This window comes from Triturus cristatus, chromosome 1_1 (assembly GCF_964204655.1).
Source record: "Triturus cristatus chromosome 1_1, aTriCri1.1, whole genome shotgun sequence".
In the NCBI taxonomy this organism is placed as follows: domain Eukaryota; kingdom Metazoa; phylum Chordata; class Amphibia; order Caudata; family Salamandridae; genus Triturus; species Triturus cristatus.
Window position 1 is genome coordinate 77,647,166 of NC_140579.1, and position 22,238 is coordinate 77,669,403.

The 22,238-nt window shown below is 46.4% G+C and overlaps 1 protein-coding gene across 5 annotated transcripts in view; it reads right to left on the bottom strand.

The window, feature by feature from the left end:
- The window catches only part of LOC146869490 (uncharacterized), a 117,572-nt gene that overhangs the window by 39,303 nt on the left and 56,031 nt on the right, over positions 1–22,238 (bottom strand). For all 5 annotated transcript variants that reach the window (XR_014960049.1, XM_085599941.1, XM_085599943.1 and 2 more), the window contains 3 exons: positions 17,362–17,469; positions 12,698–12,769; positions 10,663–10,758 (listed from right to left, as the gene is read on the bottom strand). Coding sequence is in view for 4 of the 5 variants with exons in the window: in XM_085599941.1 (XP_085456067.1) it covers positions 10,663–10,758; positions 12,698–12,769; positions 17,362–17,469 (276 nt within the window). In the remaining variant the exon portion in view is untranslated. The remainder of the gene's footprint in view (positions 1–10,662; positions 10,759–12,697; positions 12,770–17,361; positions 17,470–22,238) is intronic.

Below are 22,238 nucleotides of genomic sequence, written 5' to 3' on the forward strand. Positions count from 1 at the left end.
TTATTCGAGAAGATTACCATGTCACAAGTAATGGAAAGACGGTTGCAACCCAGGCCCCAAGACTCCAGGAGTGCTAATTTCCACCTCCCATAGTCTCCACAAATTATGTTGCGGACTCCATGGTGGCAGCGACGGTGGCGGCGTTCGTATCCAAAGGGTGTGCAAGATGATAACTTTTTAGGGGCTCCCATATATCAGCGGGTTTAGAAGCAGTAGGAAGAAGTTCTGCGTATCTGAGCAACGTGTCCTGACAGTATAGCATATCCTGTACCCATTCTTTAAACTTTGGAGCTCTGCTCCTCCCCCAACGACAAGCCACACGCCTCTTTGCCAAAAGGAGAGCGACAGTTATGAATTTACGGTAAGGCCTTCCTATTAGTTTGGTATATCCCAATAGCGCTTGGAGTGGAGATGGAGTTAGGGGGGTATCAATCATCTCAGAAAGGGCCGAGTATACCAGCAGCCAGTATCGCGCAACGTCAGGGCACTCCCAAGCCAGATGCAGAAAATCTGCTGTTGGAGCACGACAGCGCTCACAGAGATCATCCACTCGGAGGCCGAATCTATGCATTTGAACGGGGGTGCAGTAAAGTCTATGAAGAAATGTATAATGAATAATCCTGATTTTACTGCTGGACGAGATCTGCTCAGTTTGCTGGCAGCAAAAAATCCAGTGTGCATCTTCTATGAGTGCGCCCAGCTCTTCCTCCCACCTAGCGCGTGCTTTGCAAGGCCCGGAGTCGAGTGAGGTGTGCATGGAGTGATACAATTTAGAGACCGCGTGTGCTGGAGAATCAGCCTTTAGCAGCTGGTGCAGGGGATCCAATGTAGGTGGTTCGTCAGGGAACGTCTCAGTCACTGCCTGAATCCCACTTCGGAGACGGATATATAGAAAGGTGTCCAAGGAGGTAGGTGTCTGGTCCCCAAACATATGCGCTAATGAGCGAAAACATCCCCCCAGGTCTTCACTTTTAATTTGGTCATGACATTTTTAAACAATTGTTCCTGCAGCAGAGGCATGGAAGGGTGGTACACTAGAGGGAGCAGTGGGGAGTAGGCAAATGTCGTCAGGGCTTTTTGTGCAATATAACGCCAAGCTAATATGGAGCAGGATACAGGGGTGTGATATGTAACCTGTGCCACGGGTTTACTAAATAGTGCCCCGGGTTTACTAAATAGTGCCCCTTCAAGCGGGACAGGGTCTGCCAGCCAGTGTTCGACCGCAACCTGGGGCATAAAGGGGGGGGGGATGGATCCAGTAGTAGACGAAGTGGGCCTGCGCGCTTTGATAATATAGCTCAAAATCCGGTAAATCAATACCTCCCTGAGCAAATGGGCGGGTCAGGGTGTCCCAACTCAAACGAGGGCGTTTACCTCCCCAAACTAGCCTGATGAGCTCAGTACGTAAGGTTTTAAACAAAGGCTTGCCCGGGTGAAAGGGAACATTTAAAAATAAATAAAGGAGTTTCGGGAGAATGACCATCTTAATGAGGGACGCTCGTCCCGCCATGGAGAGAAGGAGCGTGATCCATCTCGCCACGCAAGTCTGGATATGGTCCATTGCACGTCCATAGTTCAGTCGCATTAATTCTTCACGATCCCGGGAGATCATTATTCCTAGATATCTGACTTCACTGTCACACCATTGCAATGGGTAATCGAGTGGGAAGATTTTTGCCGCCTCAGTAAGAGGGAATATAGTGGATTTACCCCAATTAATATGAACCCAAGACAGGGCAGCAAATCGTATGAATTCCCTCAAGCGTGGGTTGAGATTATTGGATGGGTCTCTTACGTAGAGCGTAATGTCATCCGTGTATAGGGATATCAGGACTTGTCTCTGGAAACAGCGCAGAGCTTTATCCCGGTGGTGCTGACGGAGCCTGTCCGCCAGAGGCTCCATGGCCAGGGCGAATAAGAGGGGAGACAGGGGGCAACCCTGACGCGTGCCTCGTGATATTGAAAAGGCCTCGGATACCCTGCCGTTAATACTCACCCTGGCTACTGGTTTATGATAGAGGATTGTGATCCACTGCAGAAACACTGCAGGGAGTCCCATATTGCGTTATATACAAAGGAGGTAGTCCCACTCTAGTGAATCAAAGGCTTTGGTGGCGTCTAAAAAGACTGCCACCATTGGTAATCCAGAGTCGACATTTTGCAGGATCGAGAAGAGGGTACGTAGGTTGTGTGAGGTAGCTCTACTAGGAATAAACCCCGCCTGGTCAGACAACACCATTCCCTCTACCAATAACTTCAGGCGATTAGCCAATACTTTTGCCAAAATCTTGGCATCGCAGTTGATAAGGGAGAGGGGCCGATATGAGTCGCAGGTTTGGGGCGGTTTCCCCGGCTTCAGCAGGGAGATGATTAGGGCCTCCTGCATCGACGGTGGAAGTGTCCCGGTCTCATGTGCCTCCACGAAAACCTCTCTAAGCACAGGAGCCAATAGATCCACATAAACCTTGTAAAAATCTATGGGCAGGCCGTCTAGGCCAGGCGCCTTCCCGGATGCCATCTGCCCTATTGCATCCCGGATCTCGTCCAGGCCAATGGGCGCTGACAAGAATTCTTGCTGATAGTCTGGTAGCCGTCCCAAAATAATCTCTCTCAGATACTCGTCCATTTCCAGGGGAACCTTTCTGGTAGTTGTATAGAGTGATGCATAGTGAACTGTAAAGGCAGTTATGATTGAGTGTGTGTCGCGCAACGGTGTTCCTCCCTCACCTTCCAGCTCCAAGACATAGTTAGATTGCCTAGGGGGCCTCACAAATCCCGCCAGCATCCTTCCCGGGCGCTCGCCCTCTCCGTATGCCCTAGCCATGAAGTATTTACTCCGGAAGTGAACCTCGCTACCGGCAGTGGATTTGTAATCAGTCAATGCGGTTCTGAACTGGTGTTGTGCATCTGCGTTAGCAGCAAAGTCCGGAAGAGTTTCCAGTGAGCGCAGTGTTTGCCCCAGTTTGTGTAACGTGTCTCGCAGCGCACGCAGTACTCCTGAGCTCTTGGAAATACAAATACCCCGCACGGTGACCTTCAGTGCCTCCCACATAGTTGCCATACAATCCACCGACCCCTTATTATGCATTAAAAATTCTTCAAGCTCTTGACCCAGTTCCTTTCGGAAGAGCTCATCAAGTAGTATGTTGGGTTGCAGTCTCCATGGTGGTGGTCCCCCCACTGTGTCGATTAGCCTGAGCTTAGCCAGGACCGGGGAATGATCGGAAAATGTACGTCCAACATGTTGCGCCGCCACTAAAGAGGGGGCGAGCCCCTGAGAGATCATGATGTCTAGCCCAGGAAGCGTGTGCGGCATTCCAATGTGTGCCTTCCGTCAACGTCGGGTGTAAGTGCCACCATGTGTCTATAATATCCTGGTGATCGTATAGATCACGCAGATATCTGTGCGTGTTAGTGTAATGATGGGCGGAGGGGTTAGATCTATTTACTACTGGGTTAATGACTGCATTAAAATCTCCTCCCCATACCAAATGAGTCGAATCGATATCTTTTATCTTGTACCGGAGGGCGAGGAAACTGCTAGGGTCATCACTGTTCGGGCCGTAGGAGCAGGCCAAAGTAAGAGTTTCATTACCAATCCTGCCCCATGTTAAACAATACCACCCCTCACGGTCCACAGCATCCCCCAAAGGAATGTATGGGGTATGTTTTTTTATCAGGATGGCAGTACCTCTAGCATAAGAAGAATAAGGAACAAAAACAGAGTACGCAGCCCATCTAAAAGCAAAACTACCTTTGCGAAGTGGGTCCATGTGGGTCTCTTGTAAGAATACAATGTGCACCTTTAGTCTATCAAGAGCATTAGCTATCTGTCTGCGCTTCCTGGGGTCGCCCAGCCCCCTAACGTTCCATGTAAGAGTGGAGATCACTTCCCCCAAGTTAGTATCTGTGTTACCGTCACACATCCTGTCCCCCCAAGGAATTCAAATGACCAATGAGTGCACTGTCAACAGCCAATTCTATTGTGTCTTTTTCACTGACCAATTTGGGTACTAACTCAAAGTTGTGCTTTATATCGCCATCTTCAACATTCACAACAATAACATTTACTGTACCAAAAGTACGCCCTTCCCCACCCATGCCTACATCCCAATCATGTCGGGAATGCATCCCCACCCGTCCAAAACCAAGAAACCAAATCGTAACCATAGAGAGGAACACCCATTGTGGGGGACGAAAGGGGTCCAGACCTGCCCTCCATCTCCCCGATATTTCACCCGCTGCACGCCAGTATCGTTGACTAGCGGCGACTGCGGGATAGGGGGGGGGGGGGGGAGTGCCAGGGCGAACAGTAAAGGGAGAAAAGTGGCAACCCTTAAACAGCCGGAACATTACAATGCTTGGGGGTGCAACTTAAACCAGCATGTACCGTAGTCTCTGCCCAGCGGACAGAGTACAGACAGTAGAATGAGGCTAGGGACAGAGCCAACAAAGAAAGACAAAGAGAGGTCCACCCATCAGTCCAATGCAGAGGTAGGAGAGTGGGACCTAGCCCACCCCGACGGGGACCGGGTAGTTCCAGGGGATCGCCCATTTTCTTTTAAAACGTTTTCCACCTGCGATGGGTTGTGAAATAGGATCTGTTTGCCCTGGTGGACTATACGCAGCTTGGCCGGATACAGCATTGTGTATTGGATATCACGCTGGAGAAGCCTCTTTTTTACCACTGCAAACTTTCGGCGCGCATCCTGCACCGACTGCGTGAAGTCCGGATAGAAGGAGATCGTGGCGTTTTCAAACTGTACCGGTTGTTTTTCACGGGCTAGTCGTAGTAGAGTGTCCCAGTCTCTGTAATTCAGAAATCTGATGACCGGTCTAGGGGGTGCACCGGGTATGGGCCGAGGACCGAGAGAGCGGTGGGCCCGCTCGACAACCAGTTGCTTAGAGAATGCCTCCAGGCCAAAGATATCAGATAGTAGCTGCTCAATAAAGGTTTCCATTCTGCCCACATTGGTGGATTCGGCCAACCCAATAAGGCGAACATTGTTTCGGCGCGAACGCGTTTCTAAATCTTCGTTTTTATCTGCGATCACCTTTAGGAGCCTCTCCATTTGCGACATTTTGGTGGTGCTGGCCGTGGCCCCATCCTCCAACCCAGAAACCCTCTGCTCTGCTTCCTTCAATCTCTCTTCTTGTTGATCGAATCGGTGCACCACGGAGTCAAGGCGTGTGGACATGGTGTCTATCTTAGGTGAGACACCATGAGTGAGTAAGAGCGCCTTCCAGTCTACCTCAGCGTCATCCCCGCCATCTGAGTCGGCACACTCAGCTGAGGGTGTGCGGGATTTTTTCTTTTGAAGACTCAAACGGGAGCTTAGATTGCCTGGTGTCGGTTTTACCCATGTTGGTGACAGGAGAAGGACAGGCCGCGGCGACAGGACAGCAAGTTGGGGGCCTTCAGTTCGCCGCACCACCCAGCAGAACCAGCAATTGCACCTCCGCGGACAGCAGTATTGGGTACCTCGAGGCACCCACCCCAAGCCCCAGTAGGTGGGGGGATTTAATGCAGGGTCGTGTATGCCTCCGATGTACTACAGGCTGGCCCCTGGCAGGTGAAGGGATGTGTATGGGGCACGTGTGGCCTCGACGCAAACAGTCTCCTCCTCCCTTACAATCGGTTGGAAATAGCAACCACGATGGCCCAAGCAGCAGCCCCTCAGGTGAGCCAGAATCAAATATTAAATGGGGCGCATGGGATTCAGCACGACAGAGTCTTTGGGGGCATCACCGATTCTCCACCCACATATGCATCTCTCAGTAATGGCGGATCTCGTCCTCCCCTCCAGTGTCAGGGGGCCGTCGGGTTCTGAGTGTGAATGTTCTCGCCCGCTTGCATCCTCCTCACCTCATTCAAGTCGCGGATCCTGCAGCTCCGTACCTCCGTCACCAAGGCCTCAGGCGACAGCTCCGCGGCCTACTCTGTCCCCGCCTGTGCCTTGCGGCCCGTCGGCTCCAGCCAGTCCCCAGTCTTGCGTGCCCGCGCATGCCGCCGCCGCGTCCACAGAGTCCCTGCGGCCCTTCCGGCAAAGAATGCAGCGCTCCGCGCTAAGGATCGGAAGCACGAATCGGTTCAAGCCTTTAACCGATTATGCCTGCACCCAATCTTCCAGATTCCCGGACGGAAAGCAGATTTTGGTGCCACAGGATGGAATTAAGGGTATTTTATTCGCCCGGCTGGCGAGAGCCTCACAGGTGTGCGGCCATGTTGGTCTGGCGCCACCTAGCGCCCCCCATGGACCACAAAATCCTTGATTCTAGACCAATTCTCAACATCTACCAGAATATAATCAATTGTAGAAGCCTGCCCCAATTTATTAAAAGTTGGGCTTCCCGGACTGTCTGAAGAAAATTTACCATTACAAGCCCTTAGCAAATAAGTAAGGGTAAGTGAAGTCACTTGAAGAACAAGCGGGGTCCACCCCCTTGTTGGGCAGATATTACTGGAATTGACCACACAGAGTCTTCTTCACTTGTAACGTTGACATTTAAGCCATTAAGAGGTTCGAAGTGGCAATTGAAATCCCCCCCAACTATTGTATGGACAGATTCTGGTATAGTAAGAAGAAAAGAGGCCAATGAATCTATGGTCTCTGAAGTTTGCCCCATCCTCACAGGGCGAGAATATATATTGATAACAGCCAACTTAAATATATCATCAAAGAAAAGGAGAATGCACTGGATATCCAGAGATTCCGTATCTAGAACTTTAATTGTACAACCCAAATGAGTAGCCACCCAGATGCAGAGGCCCCCCAAGGGTGTCCCTCTAGGCCCCTGCAAGGGGGGAATACAATATGCAGCATAACCTATCCTATACAGTCGTTCAATGGACCATGTCTCTTCAAAGAGACAAATCTCATGGGTGTCAATGTATTTCCCCCAATCAGGGAGTTCCAGCTTGGAAGTAAGACCTGCTATTTTCCAAGATAGAAGCCTTGTATTCTGCAAATCTTTTTTTTTTATCAATCTGTATGTGCGGGGATTCCAGCTCCTGCTGTAGCACCTGGCACGGAGTCCTCTCCCTTTCCTGTTCTTTACCCACAGCCTCCCCAGATGTTTTCAGCGGAGCACCAGAGCTTCCAGGGGCCACTGCAAGCTCAAGAGTATTCCTAAGAGGGTAGTCCCCAGCCTCAGGACTATCACAAGTTTGATATATTAACACAATGGGGTGACCCTGTGTCCCTAGGAACCTGGGTTTTTAATGTATAAAGAACAATGGTTCCCTTGGGTAGAAACAATGCATATTGTAATTAGCCGTAGTTACTTCAGCATAACATATAAAACATTTCTGAAAGCAAGAACATTTCTTAAACAAAAAGGGGAAGGAACAAGAACACAGAGAAAGGATTTTCATTAATTTATGTATCAGAATTGATAGCATTCGTTATGTAAACAACAAAAAAAAAACATTGCAGAATTTTATACTTCCAAATTCATACAGTGATGCACAATAATGTAATGGTGGTGCTCAGTGGTGATATAGATACACAGTCTGAGTCTATAGATACATAGTTGTGTCCTGCAATCTGTGCCCCAATAGATCGTCGACGTTTTAACCCTATGGGCGCTTGGTGGAGTGTTTCGTGAGGACTCAAGAAAAACAATCATTCTTTGATCTTCTGTGCAATTCATATCACAGTTGACATCCTGTTAGAATAACCAAACCCCTTCAATCAATTTGCCTTGACCGCCCTGAAATTCTAGGGCGGCCCCTCCTCCTCCACAGTCCTGATGAAGACCGGCTTGTGACACTCCACCAAGCGCCCATAGGGTTGAAACGTCGACGATCTATTGGGGCACAGATTGCAGGACACAGTTGTTACCAACTATATAATTTGTTTAACTTACTTGTTACTGCATTTTGAATCTGGCCTTTCAAAACAAACCACATCCCCCCACCTCACTGCACTGTGTATCTATATCACCACTGAGCACCACCATTACATTATTGTGTATCACTGTATGAATTTGGAAGTATAAAATTCTGCAATGTTTTTTTTTTTGTTTACATAACGAATGCTATCAATACATAAATTAATGAAAATCCATTCTCTGTGTTCTTGTTCCTTCCCCTTTTTGTTTAAGAAATGTTCTTGCTTTCAGAAATATTTTATATGTTATGCTGAAGTAACTACGGCTAACTACAATACGCATTGTTTCTACTCAAGGGAACCATTGTTCTTTATACATATCACAATTTTGGGGCACAACTGGCTGGGTGTCTATGTCTTCAATTAATACAGCTGAAAGATCCAGTCATTCGACTAGATCTAAACTGCTGTATCTATTACTGACTGGAATATTAAAGGATGGGGTTGTTTCAGAGTCCCGGCCCATATTTTGCAGGTTACCAGTCTGGGCTCTCATTTCCCACTTTTTATAGACTCCTCCCATTCTTTCAGTCAGGGGACTAGGGGGATAAACATAACCCAGAGAGAGCGTCTGAATGCCGCTAATCTCCCCGGATTGACCCCAATTCAAAATATATTGCACCACCCTAGTGTCCCTAAAATTAATCAGGAAACAATCCCTCGGAATATCTTTCCTCCTCTGTCCCAGCCAACTAACCCGCCTAACAAAGAGAATTTCACACTGTATTAGGGGTGGGAGCGGTCTATGTTTATTTAGCCAAAAAGTAACTTTATTTTTTAATTCTGAATGAGTCTCCCCTCTACCTTTTTCTAACTCTGGTACTCCAGATAAAATAACAGTGTAGGAGGTCGAGGCCGGGTGTAGATCGGTGCACGTCAGGCTAGGTTTTATTAAACTTCTATTGGATTGTCGATTATTCCCAGGATCACTTCTACAATTACTGGAAAGATTTTGTTCCACTTGCGGTCCTAAGATTGTTGGCAAGGTCATAGGGCCACGAGCAAAGTCCCCCTCCTTATATGCCCCATGATGTAACACAACTGGATCTACAGTTTGTTGAGTAGGGGGGCTAGGTTCCATTAAGATTTTAGAGGCTGGAAGGGCAGTGGAGGCAGGTACATTTGCGTGATTGCTTTGGTATGGGGGAGCCTGCTCAGAAATTTTTAAAGTTATCCAAGATGTTAGAAATACTAGCTATTTTGCTCCCCCATATAGCAACCAATGATGTAATCTTCTCAATTTGGCTCTTAACCACCTCTAACTCAGATCGTACAAGAATTTCAAAATGAGTTTTAAGTTCTTTAGCCAAATTTGAAGCCCACATTGGAGGATCCACTGCAGCTAAGCCATTTCCACCAGTAATATGGCCCTCTGTCTGGGTCTTTGATGTTATTCTCGAAGGGCTATTCACTTGCTTTTCCCCTTTATGAGTTTTTTGTTTCTTCTGGCCACCTATCCTGATTCCCCCCCCCCACACCCCATGTCATGTTTATTTGAATTTCCAGAAATTACTTTTTCAGGTGAGGGCCTTAAATCAGGAGTGGTCGAAGGATTTGCTATTTGAGAGGAATCAAGATCTTCGATTTCCAAGGTTATTAGGGAGTTTGGAATCCTAGGCGTTAGAGACAGCCGTCTTTCAGTGCGTTCTATCGCATTAGAGACCGCCCCAATTGCCTGCCGTAACATTTTATCAATGGCATGGTTTCACAATGGGCGTGCGCACAGTGGCTTTCTGGCGAGTGTTAGGCCTTGTAGGTGGAGAAGTACTGTCCCCCATACTAAATTATAGCTAAACCTCCTTTATATGGGAGTAGTACAAGAATGATTATTCAAGTGAGTCAAAATAACACACTCCCTACAGTTAAATGAGTACCAAAAAGCCAGACCTTCACTCTTTCCAAAACCCCTCGGCAAAACTCCAAAGTTCAACAACAATAACCCGATGCCCAAACTTGTATCATGTAAACTCACGTAACCCAACTTATCAGGGGAATGGCCCAGCCCAGCCTCGATCAGTCTCGAACGGGCTCAGACGGCCCCGCCCTTAGCCCGAGCTTCGCCCGGCACGTCCCGCGCTGCGGGTGAGGAGGCTGCGCTTTATGCGCTGAGGTGGAGCGGTTCCTCCCCCTCGTCAGCTGGTCCCAGAGCAGCTGTGCGAGGCCACGTTGCACCCTGGGAGACGGAGTTCATAGGGTGGTTTGAATGGTCATACAGCGAGCAGCAGCAAAGGGCACGTCCAGGAGAAACGTTGGCAGGTATATGAACCCGCAGCCAGATTTCACTCAAACACTGGTAGGAGGGCAGAAAAAGGGTTACAGGGACCCACGCTGCGGGGGTAGAGGCTGCGCTTTATGCGCTGAGGTGGAGCGGTGCCTCCCCCTCGTCAGCGGGTCCCAGAGCAGCTGTGTGAGGCCGCGTTGCAACCTGGGAGATGGAGTTCATAGGGTGGTTTGAACGGTCATACACCGAGCAGCAGCAAAGGGCACGTCCAGGAGAAACGTTGGCAGGTATCAGAACCCGCAGCCAGATTATAATATCTTACATATCTCTACACATCTATATCTACATATTTGTATATTTTTGTTTTCATCCATTGAAACTTATATTAAATTTCCGTAGAATCTGCTATGATAATTGCTGTAACAAGCCTCCTTTAAATCCATCCCTTAAGTTTCCATGGATCTGTACAAGGATGCATTAATTCTCAGACACACAAAGCGTGTTACATTCTCTACTAACTTGTAACTAACCACATCTTCTCATGCTCACCTGAACTCCTTATTTCAGGTTTTGTTGTCTCCTGAACACATGATTCTTCCTCTGGTCTTGTGCTCAGTGAAAACACTGCTGTTATAAGTGGATCCCCTGAAAAGAGGAGACATACCATATATAATTGCATGATAGAATGACTGAATAAACACAATAAGTTGAGAAATCCATGAAGCATAACCAAAAAGCAACTATCTGAAAAGAGGCCTTAAAAGATGAGCTGTAGAACAGACACACAGGTGAGTGACGCCACAGTGTATACAGTACAAAAAAATCCCAAACTCTCTAAGCTAAACTGCACAAACTGCATATACGTCGCTGGCGGCCATGGTGGAAACACCATCAGTTTCTTAGAATCATACAAAAAATGGGCAAAGGCAATTAATACAAACTAGTAAAATAAACTTAATTTTTGGTAAATTAAGGAAAATTACTTTATTCTTTGGTAATCTATGAAACCCTTTTTCAGAAGCAGGTCATTGGTTATGTGACATTTAGGCCAGGGGGAGAAAGGAGGAACTTAAATTGTGCAGCAAACGTTAGAAGAACTTGAACTTCTGAACACTGTGTTACTGATGCTAGCTAGGAATGCCCCCAATTTTTAAGATGACTATTCACGTTGTAAAAGTTGTGGCTTTTACCTTCGCATTTTTTTCTTGTACAAGTAAAGCACAACATCTGGGAAACTTCTTTTAAAATGGCTAAAGAAATTAGAGGGTTAAAAGATGATCTGCTTGTACGATAACCACAGTGGTAAAACCGTTACCTCCAACTTTGAATTCAGTAGGATTTTTGTTTGCTTTAGTTATGGTATATTTGAACCCTCTCTGAGCCTGAGGTGCAGCAACACACTGTCTAAGACAAGGCTAGACTCAAACTCTCTCTGAGCCCGAGGTGCAGTGATACACTGTCAAACACAAGGGTAGACCTGAACACTCTCAGAGCCTGAGGTGCAGTTACACACTGTCCAACCCATGGGTAGACCTGAACACTCTCAGAGCCTGAGGTGCAGCTACACACTGTCCAACCCAAATGGAGCACTGGTCTGATACAACAAGTAGGCTGATCCTGACAAAAGTCTGGAGGTCAAAAAGTTCAGAAGGGACTGCCACTTTTGGGAAGAAAAATCCCTTTCGAGTGGGCTGCTGCTGAAATTGTAGCCGTGGTGTGAAACCGAAGGTCATATACTTGAAGCAGGTTGGTCCCGGTGGTGCCCTGGAGCTATAGAGAAGAGGACTGGACCTGCCATCTGTGACCTGAGAGGAGCACAGAAGAAGTGCATCTCCTTTCTCTTCTATCATGGACAAAGAGTTGCACTCTTTCAAGGGCCATTTAGCGGACCTCTTGTGTGACTTCAGAGACTCGACAGAATTCAAGAGGCCTTTTATTGGAAGTACCCAGCTCAGCAGAGGCAGCTTACTAAAATTACATTTTCAATATATTTAATAAAGATTCTGACTTAGTCATTAGATTTTATTGTTAATAAATAAAAAATAGGTGCTTGAAATGTGTCTGTGGCTGGTACAGGGCAAAAGTTATAAAGTATGTACGTTTGTTATACCTTGACTTTTCCTATTTACTAGTTATAGTCTGATCAGTGACAATTTTGTTTGGGCCCAGTCACTGGGTGAACATAGCATTTCTAATGTCACACATGTTCAACTCTTACATATTATTCGCCCTACACTGTGAGCTGCAGTCAAGCTACACAGGGCAGGACTAAAGCTACTTTTCACTTCCACTGTAGCGGATGGCACAACAAGTGCCGTAGTTCAGAGGTGACATGTAACTTTCCATGCTATTAATGTGCATTTCTGCACCATATAATGGGATCTTATAGAACAGTTAAAAGTGCCAATCTAGTTTTCAGACGTTTTTTACATCTTTTAGGGCCTCGGGTGCATACACTGGGCACCAGGTAGTAGTGTCCCAGAGTTAAAGTGCAAGGTTACCAGGAGGAGAGTCCCAAACAAATGAAATACTGGGACTGACCACATATTGTCCAACACAAGAAGTGCAACAATTTAGGACTTACCCGCCTCTGGGTCTGCACTGATTTCTTCAATTTCCTGACCAAGATGATCAATAAAAGTTGAAGCTGGCTCTTCTTTTTTCCTCAAAAAAAATAGCAGAATGACGAAAAGAAAATTAGGTAGAACAAGTTATTGACAGTTACAGGTTTATACAAACCGAGTTTCATCTATTACAAACATACAATTTTAGACCAATAATATTCTTTCTATAAGGTTAGGACCATTACCTTTTACAAGTTCAGAAGATCTTGCCATTTGAATTTTGTATTAACTATCTAAACATGGACTTTTCTGCAAGTAGGTGAAACTACTAAAAGAAAGGACATGATGTTCAGAAAATAGATCTTCTCTATACACCTATTCTGTGAGGTGCATTACTTTGATTGAATGCCAAGTCTCCTAGAGGCAGTTTTGCAAATCAAAGCTGATTGTTGTGTTTAAATTAACACCCACTAAGACGTAATACAAAACACCCTCGTCTTTTTTTCAATCTTGCTTATCTCTACAAAAGATTTACGCCAGACATTTCAGTTGTTAAATTGTTTTCTGCTGAACTAAATTTGATATGGGTTTGGGCTTATATACTCACTTTAATGTTGTTTTGGTGCAACACTACATATGCCAAATGAACTTTTGTTAGAGGAATGCAATTGCTTTTCTCAGACTACAAAAAGAAAGCATAGAATTCTTCACAGAAACCTTGTTTTATGTTTATGCAAAAGATTGTTTTCCCCATGCTCGAGTTCAGCCACACCTTATATCAAGAACGGAGGCCCGATAGTCTAACAATCCAGTTTCCTGCAGAGGCACAACAATTTCTGCACAGGTGAATAGGACAAAGGCTTCCTGAAAGTCAGAGGTTTGTGGCAGTATAACATCACAGTGATGGACACTATTCCACATTCTTGGCTAATCTTGCAATTGGAGCGGGCTACAATGGGTAATTTCCCATTACAAGGGTTCGGAAGGGAAGAGATATTTCAATATTTCCAATATTCTTAATTCTGCTAAGACAATCTTTTCTTTCGTCCGTTTCCTAGGGGCTGCTCAGTTGGACATTTCCTCCTCTATGTATGTGCCTCTCAGTCTGTGCTCAATGCTGTGATTGGTAATCATAGCCTTGTCTAGTGTGGACATATACCATATGTGTGCCTCCGTGAGTGTGCGGTCACTGCTGAGAAAGGTAAGCAGTGCCTTGTCTAGTAAGGACATGCAGCTTATGTGTGCCTCCATGAGTGTGTGGTCACTGCTGAGAAAGGTAAGCAGTGCCTTGTCTAATGAGGACAGGCACCTTATGTGCGCCTACGTGAGTGTGCGGTCCCTGCTATGAACGGTAAGCAGTGCCTTGTCTAGTGAGGACATATACCTTATGTGTGCCTCTGTGAGTGTGTGGTCACTGCTGAGAAAGGTAAGCAGTACCTTGTCTAAGGAGGACAAGCACCTTATGTGCGCCTACATGAGGGTGCGGTCCCTGCTGTGATTGGTAAGCAGTGCCTTGTCTAGTAAGGACATGCAGTTTATGTGTCCCTCCGGGAGTGTATATTCAATGCTGCAGTCAATAAGAAGTGCACTGTCTAGTGGAAACGTACACCTTGTGTGTGCCTCCATGAGTGTGTGGTCACTGCTGTGATGGGTGAGTAGTGCCTGGTCTAGTAAGGCATGCACCTTATGTGTGCCTCCATGAGTGTGGTCACTGCTGTGATGGGTAAGCATGCCTTGTCTGGTAAAGACATAAACGTTGTGTGTGCCTTCGAGAGTGTGCGGTCACTGCTGTGATGGTTAAGCAGTGCCTTGTCTAATGAAGACATACACCTTGTGTGTGCCTCCATGAGTTTGTGGTCATTGCTATGAACGGTAAGCAGTGCCTTGTCTAGTGAGGACATACACCACTTTTGTGCCTTAGTGAGTGTGTGTTCAATGCTGCAGTCAATAAGCAGTGCCTTGTCTAGTGAGGATACACCTTATGTGTGCCTCCATGAGTGTGTGGTCACTGCTGTGATCGGTAAGCAGTGCCTTGTCTAGTGAGGATACACCTCATGTGTGCCTCCATGACTGTGTGGTCACTGCTGTGATTGGTAAGCAGTGCCTTGTCTAGTAAGGACATGCACCTTGTGTGTCCCTCCGTGAGTGTATATTCAATGCTGCAGTCAATAAGAAGTGCACGGTCTAGTGGAAACGTACATCTTGTGTGTGCCTCCATGAGTGTGCGGTCCCTGCTGTGATCGGTAAGCAGTGCCTGGTCTAGTAAGGCATGCACCTTATGTGTTCCTCCATGAGGGTGGTTACTGCTGTGATGGGTAGGCACGCCTTGTCTGGTAAAGACATAAACGTTGTGTGTGCCTTCGAGAGTGTGCGGTCACTGCTGGGATGGTTAAGCAGTGCCTTGTCTAATGAAGACAGACACCTTGTGTGTGCCTCCATGAGTTTGTGGTCATTGCTATGAACGGTAAGCAGTGCCTTGTCTAGTGAGGAGATACACCTTATGTGTGCCTCCATGAGTGTGTGGTCCCTGCTGTGATCGGTAAGCAGTGCCTTGTCTAGTGAGGATACACCTTATATGTGCCTCCATGAGTGTGTGGTCCCTGCTGTGATCGGTAAGCAGTGCCTTGTCTAGTGAGGATACACCTTATGTGTGCCTCCATGAGTGTGTGGTCCCTGCTGTGATCGGTAAGCAGTGCCTTGTCTAGTGAGGATACACCTTATGTGTGCCTCCATGAGTGTGTGGTCCCTGCTGTGATCGGTAAGCAGTACCTTGTCTAGTGAGGATACACCTTATGTGCGCCTCCATGAGTGTGTGGTCACTGCTGTGATCGGTAAGCAGTACCTTGTCTAGTGAGGATACACCTTATGTGCGCCTCCATGAGTGTGTGGTCACTGCTGTGATGGGTAAGTAGTGCCTTGTCTAGTGAGGATACACCTTATGTGTGCCTCCATGAGTGTGTGGTCACTGCTGTGATCGGTAAGCAGTGCCTTGTCTAATGAAGACATACACCTTGTGTGTGCCTCCATGAGTGTGTGGTGGTCACTGCTGTGATCGGTAAGCAGTGCCTTGTCTAGTGAGAATACACCTTCTGTGCGCCTCCATGAGTGTGTGGTCCCTGCTGTGATCGGTAAGCAGTGCCTTGTCTAGTGAGAATACACCTTCTGTGCGCCTCCATGAGTGTGTGGTCACTGCTGTGATCGGTAAGCAGTGCTTTGTCTAGTGAGGATACACCTTATGTGTGCCTCCATGAGTGTGTGGTCACTGCTGTGATCGGTAAGCAGTGCTTTGTCTAGTGAGAATACACCTTCTGTGCGCCTCCATGAGTGTGTGGTCCCTGCTGTGATCGGTAAGCAGTGCCTTGTCTAGTGAGAATACACCTTCTGTGCGCCTCCATGAGTGTGTGGTCACTGCTGTGATCGGTAAGCAGTGCTTTGTCTAGTGAGGATACACCTTATGTGTGCCTCCATGAGTGTGTGGTCACTGCTGTGATCGGTAAGCAGTACCTTGTCTAGTGAGGATACACCTTATGTGTGCCTCCATGAGTGTGTGGTCACTGCTGTGATCGGTAAGCAGTGCCTTGTCTAGTGAGGATACACCTTGTGTGTGCCTCCATGAGTGTGTGGTCACTGCTGTGATCGGTAAGCAGTACCTTGTCTAGTGAGGATACACCTTATGTGTGCCTCCATGAGTGTGTGGTCACTGCTGTGATCGGTAAGCAGTGCCTTGTCTAGTGAGGATACACCTTATGTGTTCCTCCATGAGTGTGCGGTCCCTGCTGTGATCGGTAAGCAGTGCCTTGTCTAGTGAGGATACACCTTATGTGTTCCTCCATGAGTGTGTGGTCCCTGCTGTGATCGGTAAGCAGTGCCTTGTCTAGTGAGGATACACTTTATGTGTTCCTCCATGAGTGTGCGGTCCCTGCTGTGATCGGTAAGCAGTGCCTTGTCTAGTGAGGATACACCTTACGTGTTCCTCCATGAGTGTGTGGTCACTGCTGTGATCGGTAAGCAGTGCCTTGTCTAGTGAGGATACACCTTGTGTGTGCCTCCATGAGTGTGTGGTCACTGCTGTGATGGGTGAGTAGTGCCTGGTCTAGTAAGGCATGCACCTTATGTGTGCCTCCATGAGTGTGTGGTCCCTGCTGTGATCGGTAAGCAGTGCCTTGTCTAGTGAGGATACACCTTATGTGTGCCTCCATGAGTGTGTGGTCACTGCTGTGATTGGTAAGCAGTGCCTTGTCTAGTGAGGATACACCTTATTAGTGCCTCCATGAGTGTGTGGTCACTGCTGTGATCGGTAAGCAGTGCCTTGTTTAGTGAGGATACACCTTATTAGTGCCTCCATGAGTGTGTGGTGGTCACTGCTGTGATCAGTAAGCAGTGCCTTGTCTAGTAAGGATACACCTTGTGTGTGCCTCCATGAGTGTGTGGTCCTTGCTGTGATCGGTAAGCAGTGCCTTGTCTAATCAAGACATACACCTTGTGTGTGCCTCCATGAGTGTGCGGTCCCTGCTGTGATCGGTAAGCAGTGCCTGGTCTAATGAAGACATACACCTTGTGTGTGCCTCCATGAGTGTGCGGTCACTGCTGTGATCGGTAAGCAGTGCCTTGTCTAAAGAGCACAAGTGTCCCATATGGAAAAGGCCATCTCTCTCATATTCTGGCTAAAGCACCGCTTGCTTACTTGGGGCGCTGACACTGTCTCTTCTCTCGGACTCATCGTTGTCCATAGGATGGAGCAGTTGTGTTTCTTTCGTTGTCAATGAAAAGACAGTACTGACAATGAGAGGGCCTGTTAAAGAAAGAAATCACAAATAATTAAGTCTGCAAAGGGCAATTTACAATATTGAGCAGTATCTGCTGTTTGAGTCACACCACAGACGTTCATTGGTGGAGCGGATATTGAGCACAGCACGGCAGGCTTAGTCCAGAAATTCAAAGACAAACAAAGTGAAAGATGTGCACACCCATCCAATGGAGACAATGTGAGAGAAGGACTCATTCCCCTCACAAAACACAATGTGGAAGATGGGCTTCTCTTCAGGAGGGAAAGAGTGAGAGATAGGCATGCGCTTCAAGAGAGACCGCGTGCGAGATGTCATCGCCCTTCAAGAGAGGCAATGTGAGACACATCCTCCCCAACATAAGAATCAATGATACGGCTTAAACCCTGAGCAGAGAGAATGTGAGAGATGCCTCCCTCAGGATACACTGAGAGATGCATTGTGTCTTGCATGCTTGCATTCTTGGGGTAGGTAAACTGATGCACGATGGGTTAGTGTGGCCTAGAGAATGTGATGATGTCATGGAATGTCAGCCTGTGTAAGCAGATTCTAGATAGGCAGGTTTTGGACAGTTGATGGGGGGATGGAGCCTCGAGAGAAGTTACCAGAGTGTGGTTGTAACATGGAATAAAGAACCTACCTGTACCGAATTGTGATTGTAACATGGAACAATAAACCTATATGTACCAGAATGCGATTGTAACATGGAATAAACAACCTATATGTACCAGATCATAATTGTAATATGGAATAAAGAAACTACCAGTACCAGATTGCCAGCTTTTGATATATTTGGGGAGTCCGATGTCTCTCCCAAAGAATCAAACTTGATTTTACCCAGAAAATAATTCACCAGATGTTTGCAGCACTCCTTGGAAGGAGGGGCACCTATTCCTGCAACATCTGGGTTCAAAAAGGTGTTGACATTCATATACATTTCTTTGGCAGGGTATTTTGCCTGGCTAATCTCGTCAGCAAAGTCACTCAATTTGGCACTTCATTTTCCGTACCTTTTTATTGATATCTTATACAACTTTTTATTTTCATCCTAATGGTGCCTCCATTTCCTTTCTTGTTTTTTACATTCCTTCTTAAAATCCCTTAACCCGGGCGAGAACCAACTGGCCCTTGTTTTGGTGCTGGAAGATCTAACGGCACTTATCGGGTCCAGGCTTTCCACCGTAGAGTCTATCCAATCCCTTAAGATAGGATAGGATGCACCAACTTCCTCATCGGTCCTATGAGTGGACCTACTCAACGTTGCTGCCAGATTAAAATGTCCAATTTGGACCACTGCCTTGAAGGTCTTCCAAACGCTTTATCAACATTAGGTGATTTCATTTTTAGGGTGGTGAATTGTATCAACAGATAATCCGACCATAATATTGGCCAGAGAGTGGATGTCTGCATAGATTTAAGATTTGAAAATATAGGATTCAGGAGATGGCCCTTGGAGTGCGTAGGATGGATCACCTACTGTTTGAAATGTAGTCCTAAAAGATCTTGTATAAGATTGTTCGCCGACGTGCACAGATTATCCTTCAGGTGAATATGTAAGTCCCCTAGTACTGTGAAGGTGGATGATGCAAGACTATGAGCTGCTACAGTTCCAGGCCATTCCTGTACAAATTGGGCTGCAAGCCCTGGAGGGTGGTACAGAGGCATACCTGAGAAGGGGAATATGAGGGAAAGTTTTCATGAAAACACAAAAGACTTTGGCAGCCTGTAATGGTGATGGGATACGATTTACACTGAAAGTGCTCTTTGAAAATAATAGCTTTGCCTACCCCATTTCTTCCCAGATCGGTCATTTTTGTGATTGCGTAGCCAGGTGGTAATATGAGCACTTACTTGGCAGTGACATTGGGTTCAGGGAATGAGAGCACACTTCCTTGGATATCAACATAAGGACCTTCCATTCCTTTGAAGTATAATGTGTCCAATTCACCTGCGAAGGATGAGGGTTTCTAGCCCCTTTCCCCTGCCAGGCGCAGGTGGGCTTGCCTTAGGAGCGTGTCCGCTGCGCATCGTTCTTCATTAAATAGAGACCGAGTTCTAAGTGACAAAAAAAAGCTAGACTGCCAATAAAGATGGCGTCCACTCAAGTGCTATTGAGGCGAAGTGACACTGCACACGGCCAGGGAGTCCCAATCTCCAACACACCCTAGAGCACTAAATCGAAGCAACAATGCCCAGGTAAGTCTGGACAGAATGCTGATCAATGTCAAACATTCACCCCAGTACAGAGATCCAGGCCCAAATCCATCCATGGTTTGTCTCCCATGCCATTCCAGTTTTAAGCCAGCCATATGCAAATCAGTCTTGACCCTGTTCCCCATGGGAACAGTCTAGCCCGAACTGCCAGAGCAGGTCCTCCCTGGAAAGGAAACAAGCATCTTGGGACTGGTTTCGGGGCTTCGCACCTCATCAGCCAGGCTAGCTTTACTTCAGTAGCATGGAGAGCACGGGTCTGAAAAGTTTCAGCGCTCTGTCCATCATCACCTTGTATTTGCGTTGTTCGCCCTAAGTTGGCAGGGTATGCCCAGACGTGGACCCCATGCTCATTTTGCGACTGGATTCAAGCTAGCCTGGCTGATGAGGGGTGTTACCCCGAAGCAGGTCTCAGGATGCTTGTTTCCGGTTCACGGAAGACCTGGCTTGGCAGTTCTGGCTGGACTCTTCCCATGAGGCACTGGGTCAAGACTGATTTGTATATAGCTGGGTCTAAACTGAGGTGGCAAAGTGAGCTAAAGAACGATGATGGATTCAACCCAGATCTGTGACTGGGGGTGAGTGACTGAAAAGTTTCAGCGCTCCGACCATTATCTCCTTGTGTTTGCACTGCATCTAACATCATCAAACAATTAGAGCAAAAAATAATTTAAAATACAATAAAAGTACCCCCGGAAAGCATCTAAAAGAGTGAGAGTTCACTTCTAGTGTGTGACTGTAACATGGAATAAAGAACCTACATCATATGGAGTAAAGAACCTACCTGTACCAGATTGGGATTGTAATATGGAATAAAGAACCTACCTGTAGCAGAGTCGGATTGTAACCTCAGAATAAAGAACCCACATGTACCAGATTGTGATTGTAACATGGAACAAGGAACCTACCTGTACCAGATTGCGATTGTAACATGGAACAAGGAACCTACCTGTACCAGATTGCGATTGTAACATGGAACAAGGAACCTACCTGTACCAGATTGCGATTGTAACATGGAACAAGGAACCTACCTGTACCAGATTGTGATTGTAACATGGAACAAGGAACCTACCTGTACCAGATTGCGATTGTAACATGGAACAAGGAACCTACCTGTACCAGATTGCGATTGTAACATGGAACAAGGAACCTACCTGTACCAGATTGCGATTGTAACATGGAACAAGGAACCTACCTGTACCAGATTGCGATTGTAACATGGAACAAGGAACCTACCTGTACCAGATTGTGATTGTAACAAGGAATAAAGAACATACCTGTACCAGATTATGATTTCAACATAGAATAAACAACCCAGCTGTACCAGATTGCAATTGTAACATGGAATAAATAACCGACCTGTACCAGAGAGTGACTAACATGGAATAAAGAACCTACCTGTACCAGAGTCGGATTGTAACATGGAATAAAAAAAACACATCTACCAGACTGTGATTGTATCATGGATTAAAGAACATACCTGTACCAGATTGGGATTTCATTATGAAATAAAGAACACTGCTGTACCAGATTGCAATTGTAACATGGAATAAATAACTGACCAGTATCAGAGTGTGATTGTAACATGGAATAACAAGCATTGGCATAGCCAATAGGTCTCGCCTTTGGGACCTTATAAGTGTTTAGTTATCCAGCACAATATCCTTAGTGCTAGAACATCAAGTGTTACATGGCTAAACACTTATAAGGTCCCAAAGACGAGACCGATTGGCTATGCCAATGCTTTTGCCGGGGATAAATTGTTAATCAGTTGGTTACTTGCTAGAATGGTAAGTGCTAAGCCGGTTGAGACCTGCTCATCCAAGCTTTTAGGGCTCCCTAATTAAAGGTGAAAGCATCAAGGTTGGGGTCACAGATAATTTGGTGGTTCATATCTACGAACTTCGTAGCTTATATTTTGACTGCATTGAATCCCATTAATGTAGGGTGTGTTGATGACATGCGCTTTGGTTTGTCTATTATAACAGTTTTTTGCCATTAGTCTGTGTGATCTAGATTTTCTCCTAGGTAAGTTGTGCAGAGTTCACAAATTTACATCTTATGCCCTTAAAGTTACTATGTTTGTGGACTTCACACAATATGAACAAAAGGAGAGATGTACCCTGAAAAAAACTGTTCATTTTTGATGCTTACCTGGATCACTTTCTTGGGATGGCATCTTTTCCAAGGCATTTTTAGTTTACTAAAATGATATATTCAATGGTTGTACTTACTGGGACTTTCAGCCAATCCTCTTCATCCATTGGTTCGTCATTCATATCTTACCTTCCGCAAACTACAGCATGGGACAGTGGGTCATCCCACTTGACCCAGTGACTATCTTCTCCTGGGTGATGTAGTTCTGCTCTTCCACTAGAAGCATATCTGCACTTCGGTGCTGTGGACCACTAAAGCAATGTGGGCTTTTTAAGACTGCATCTTGCCTTCAGCCATTTTTTAAAATAGGTTAATAAGGGCCCAGCAGTGTCTAGAAAGTGTTTGCTAAATCCATTACAAAAAACGCATTGACAAAGACGAGGCTGGCAGTCAACACCAGACATTTATT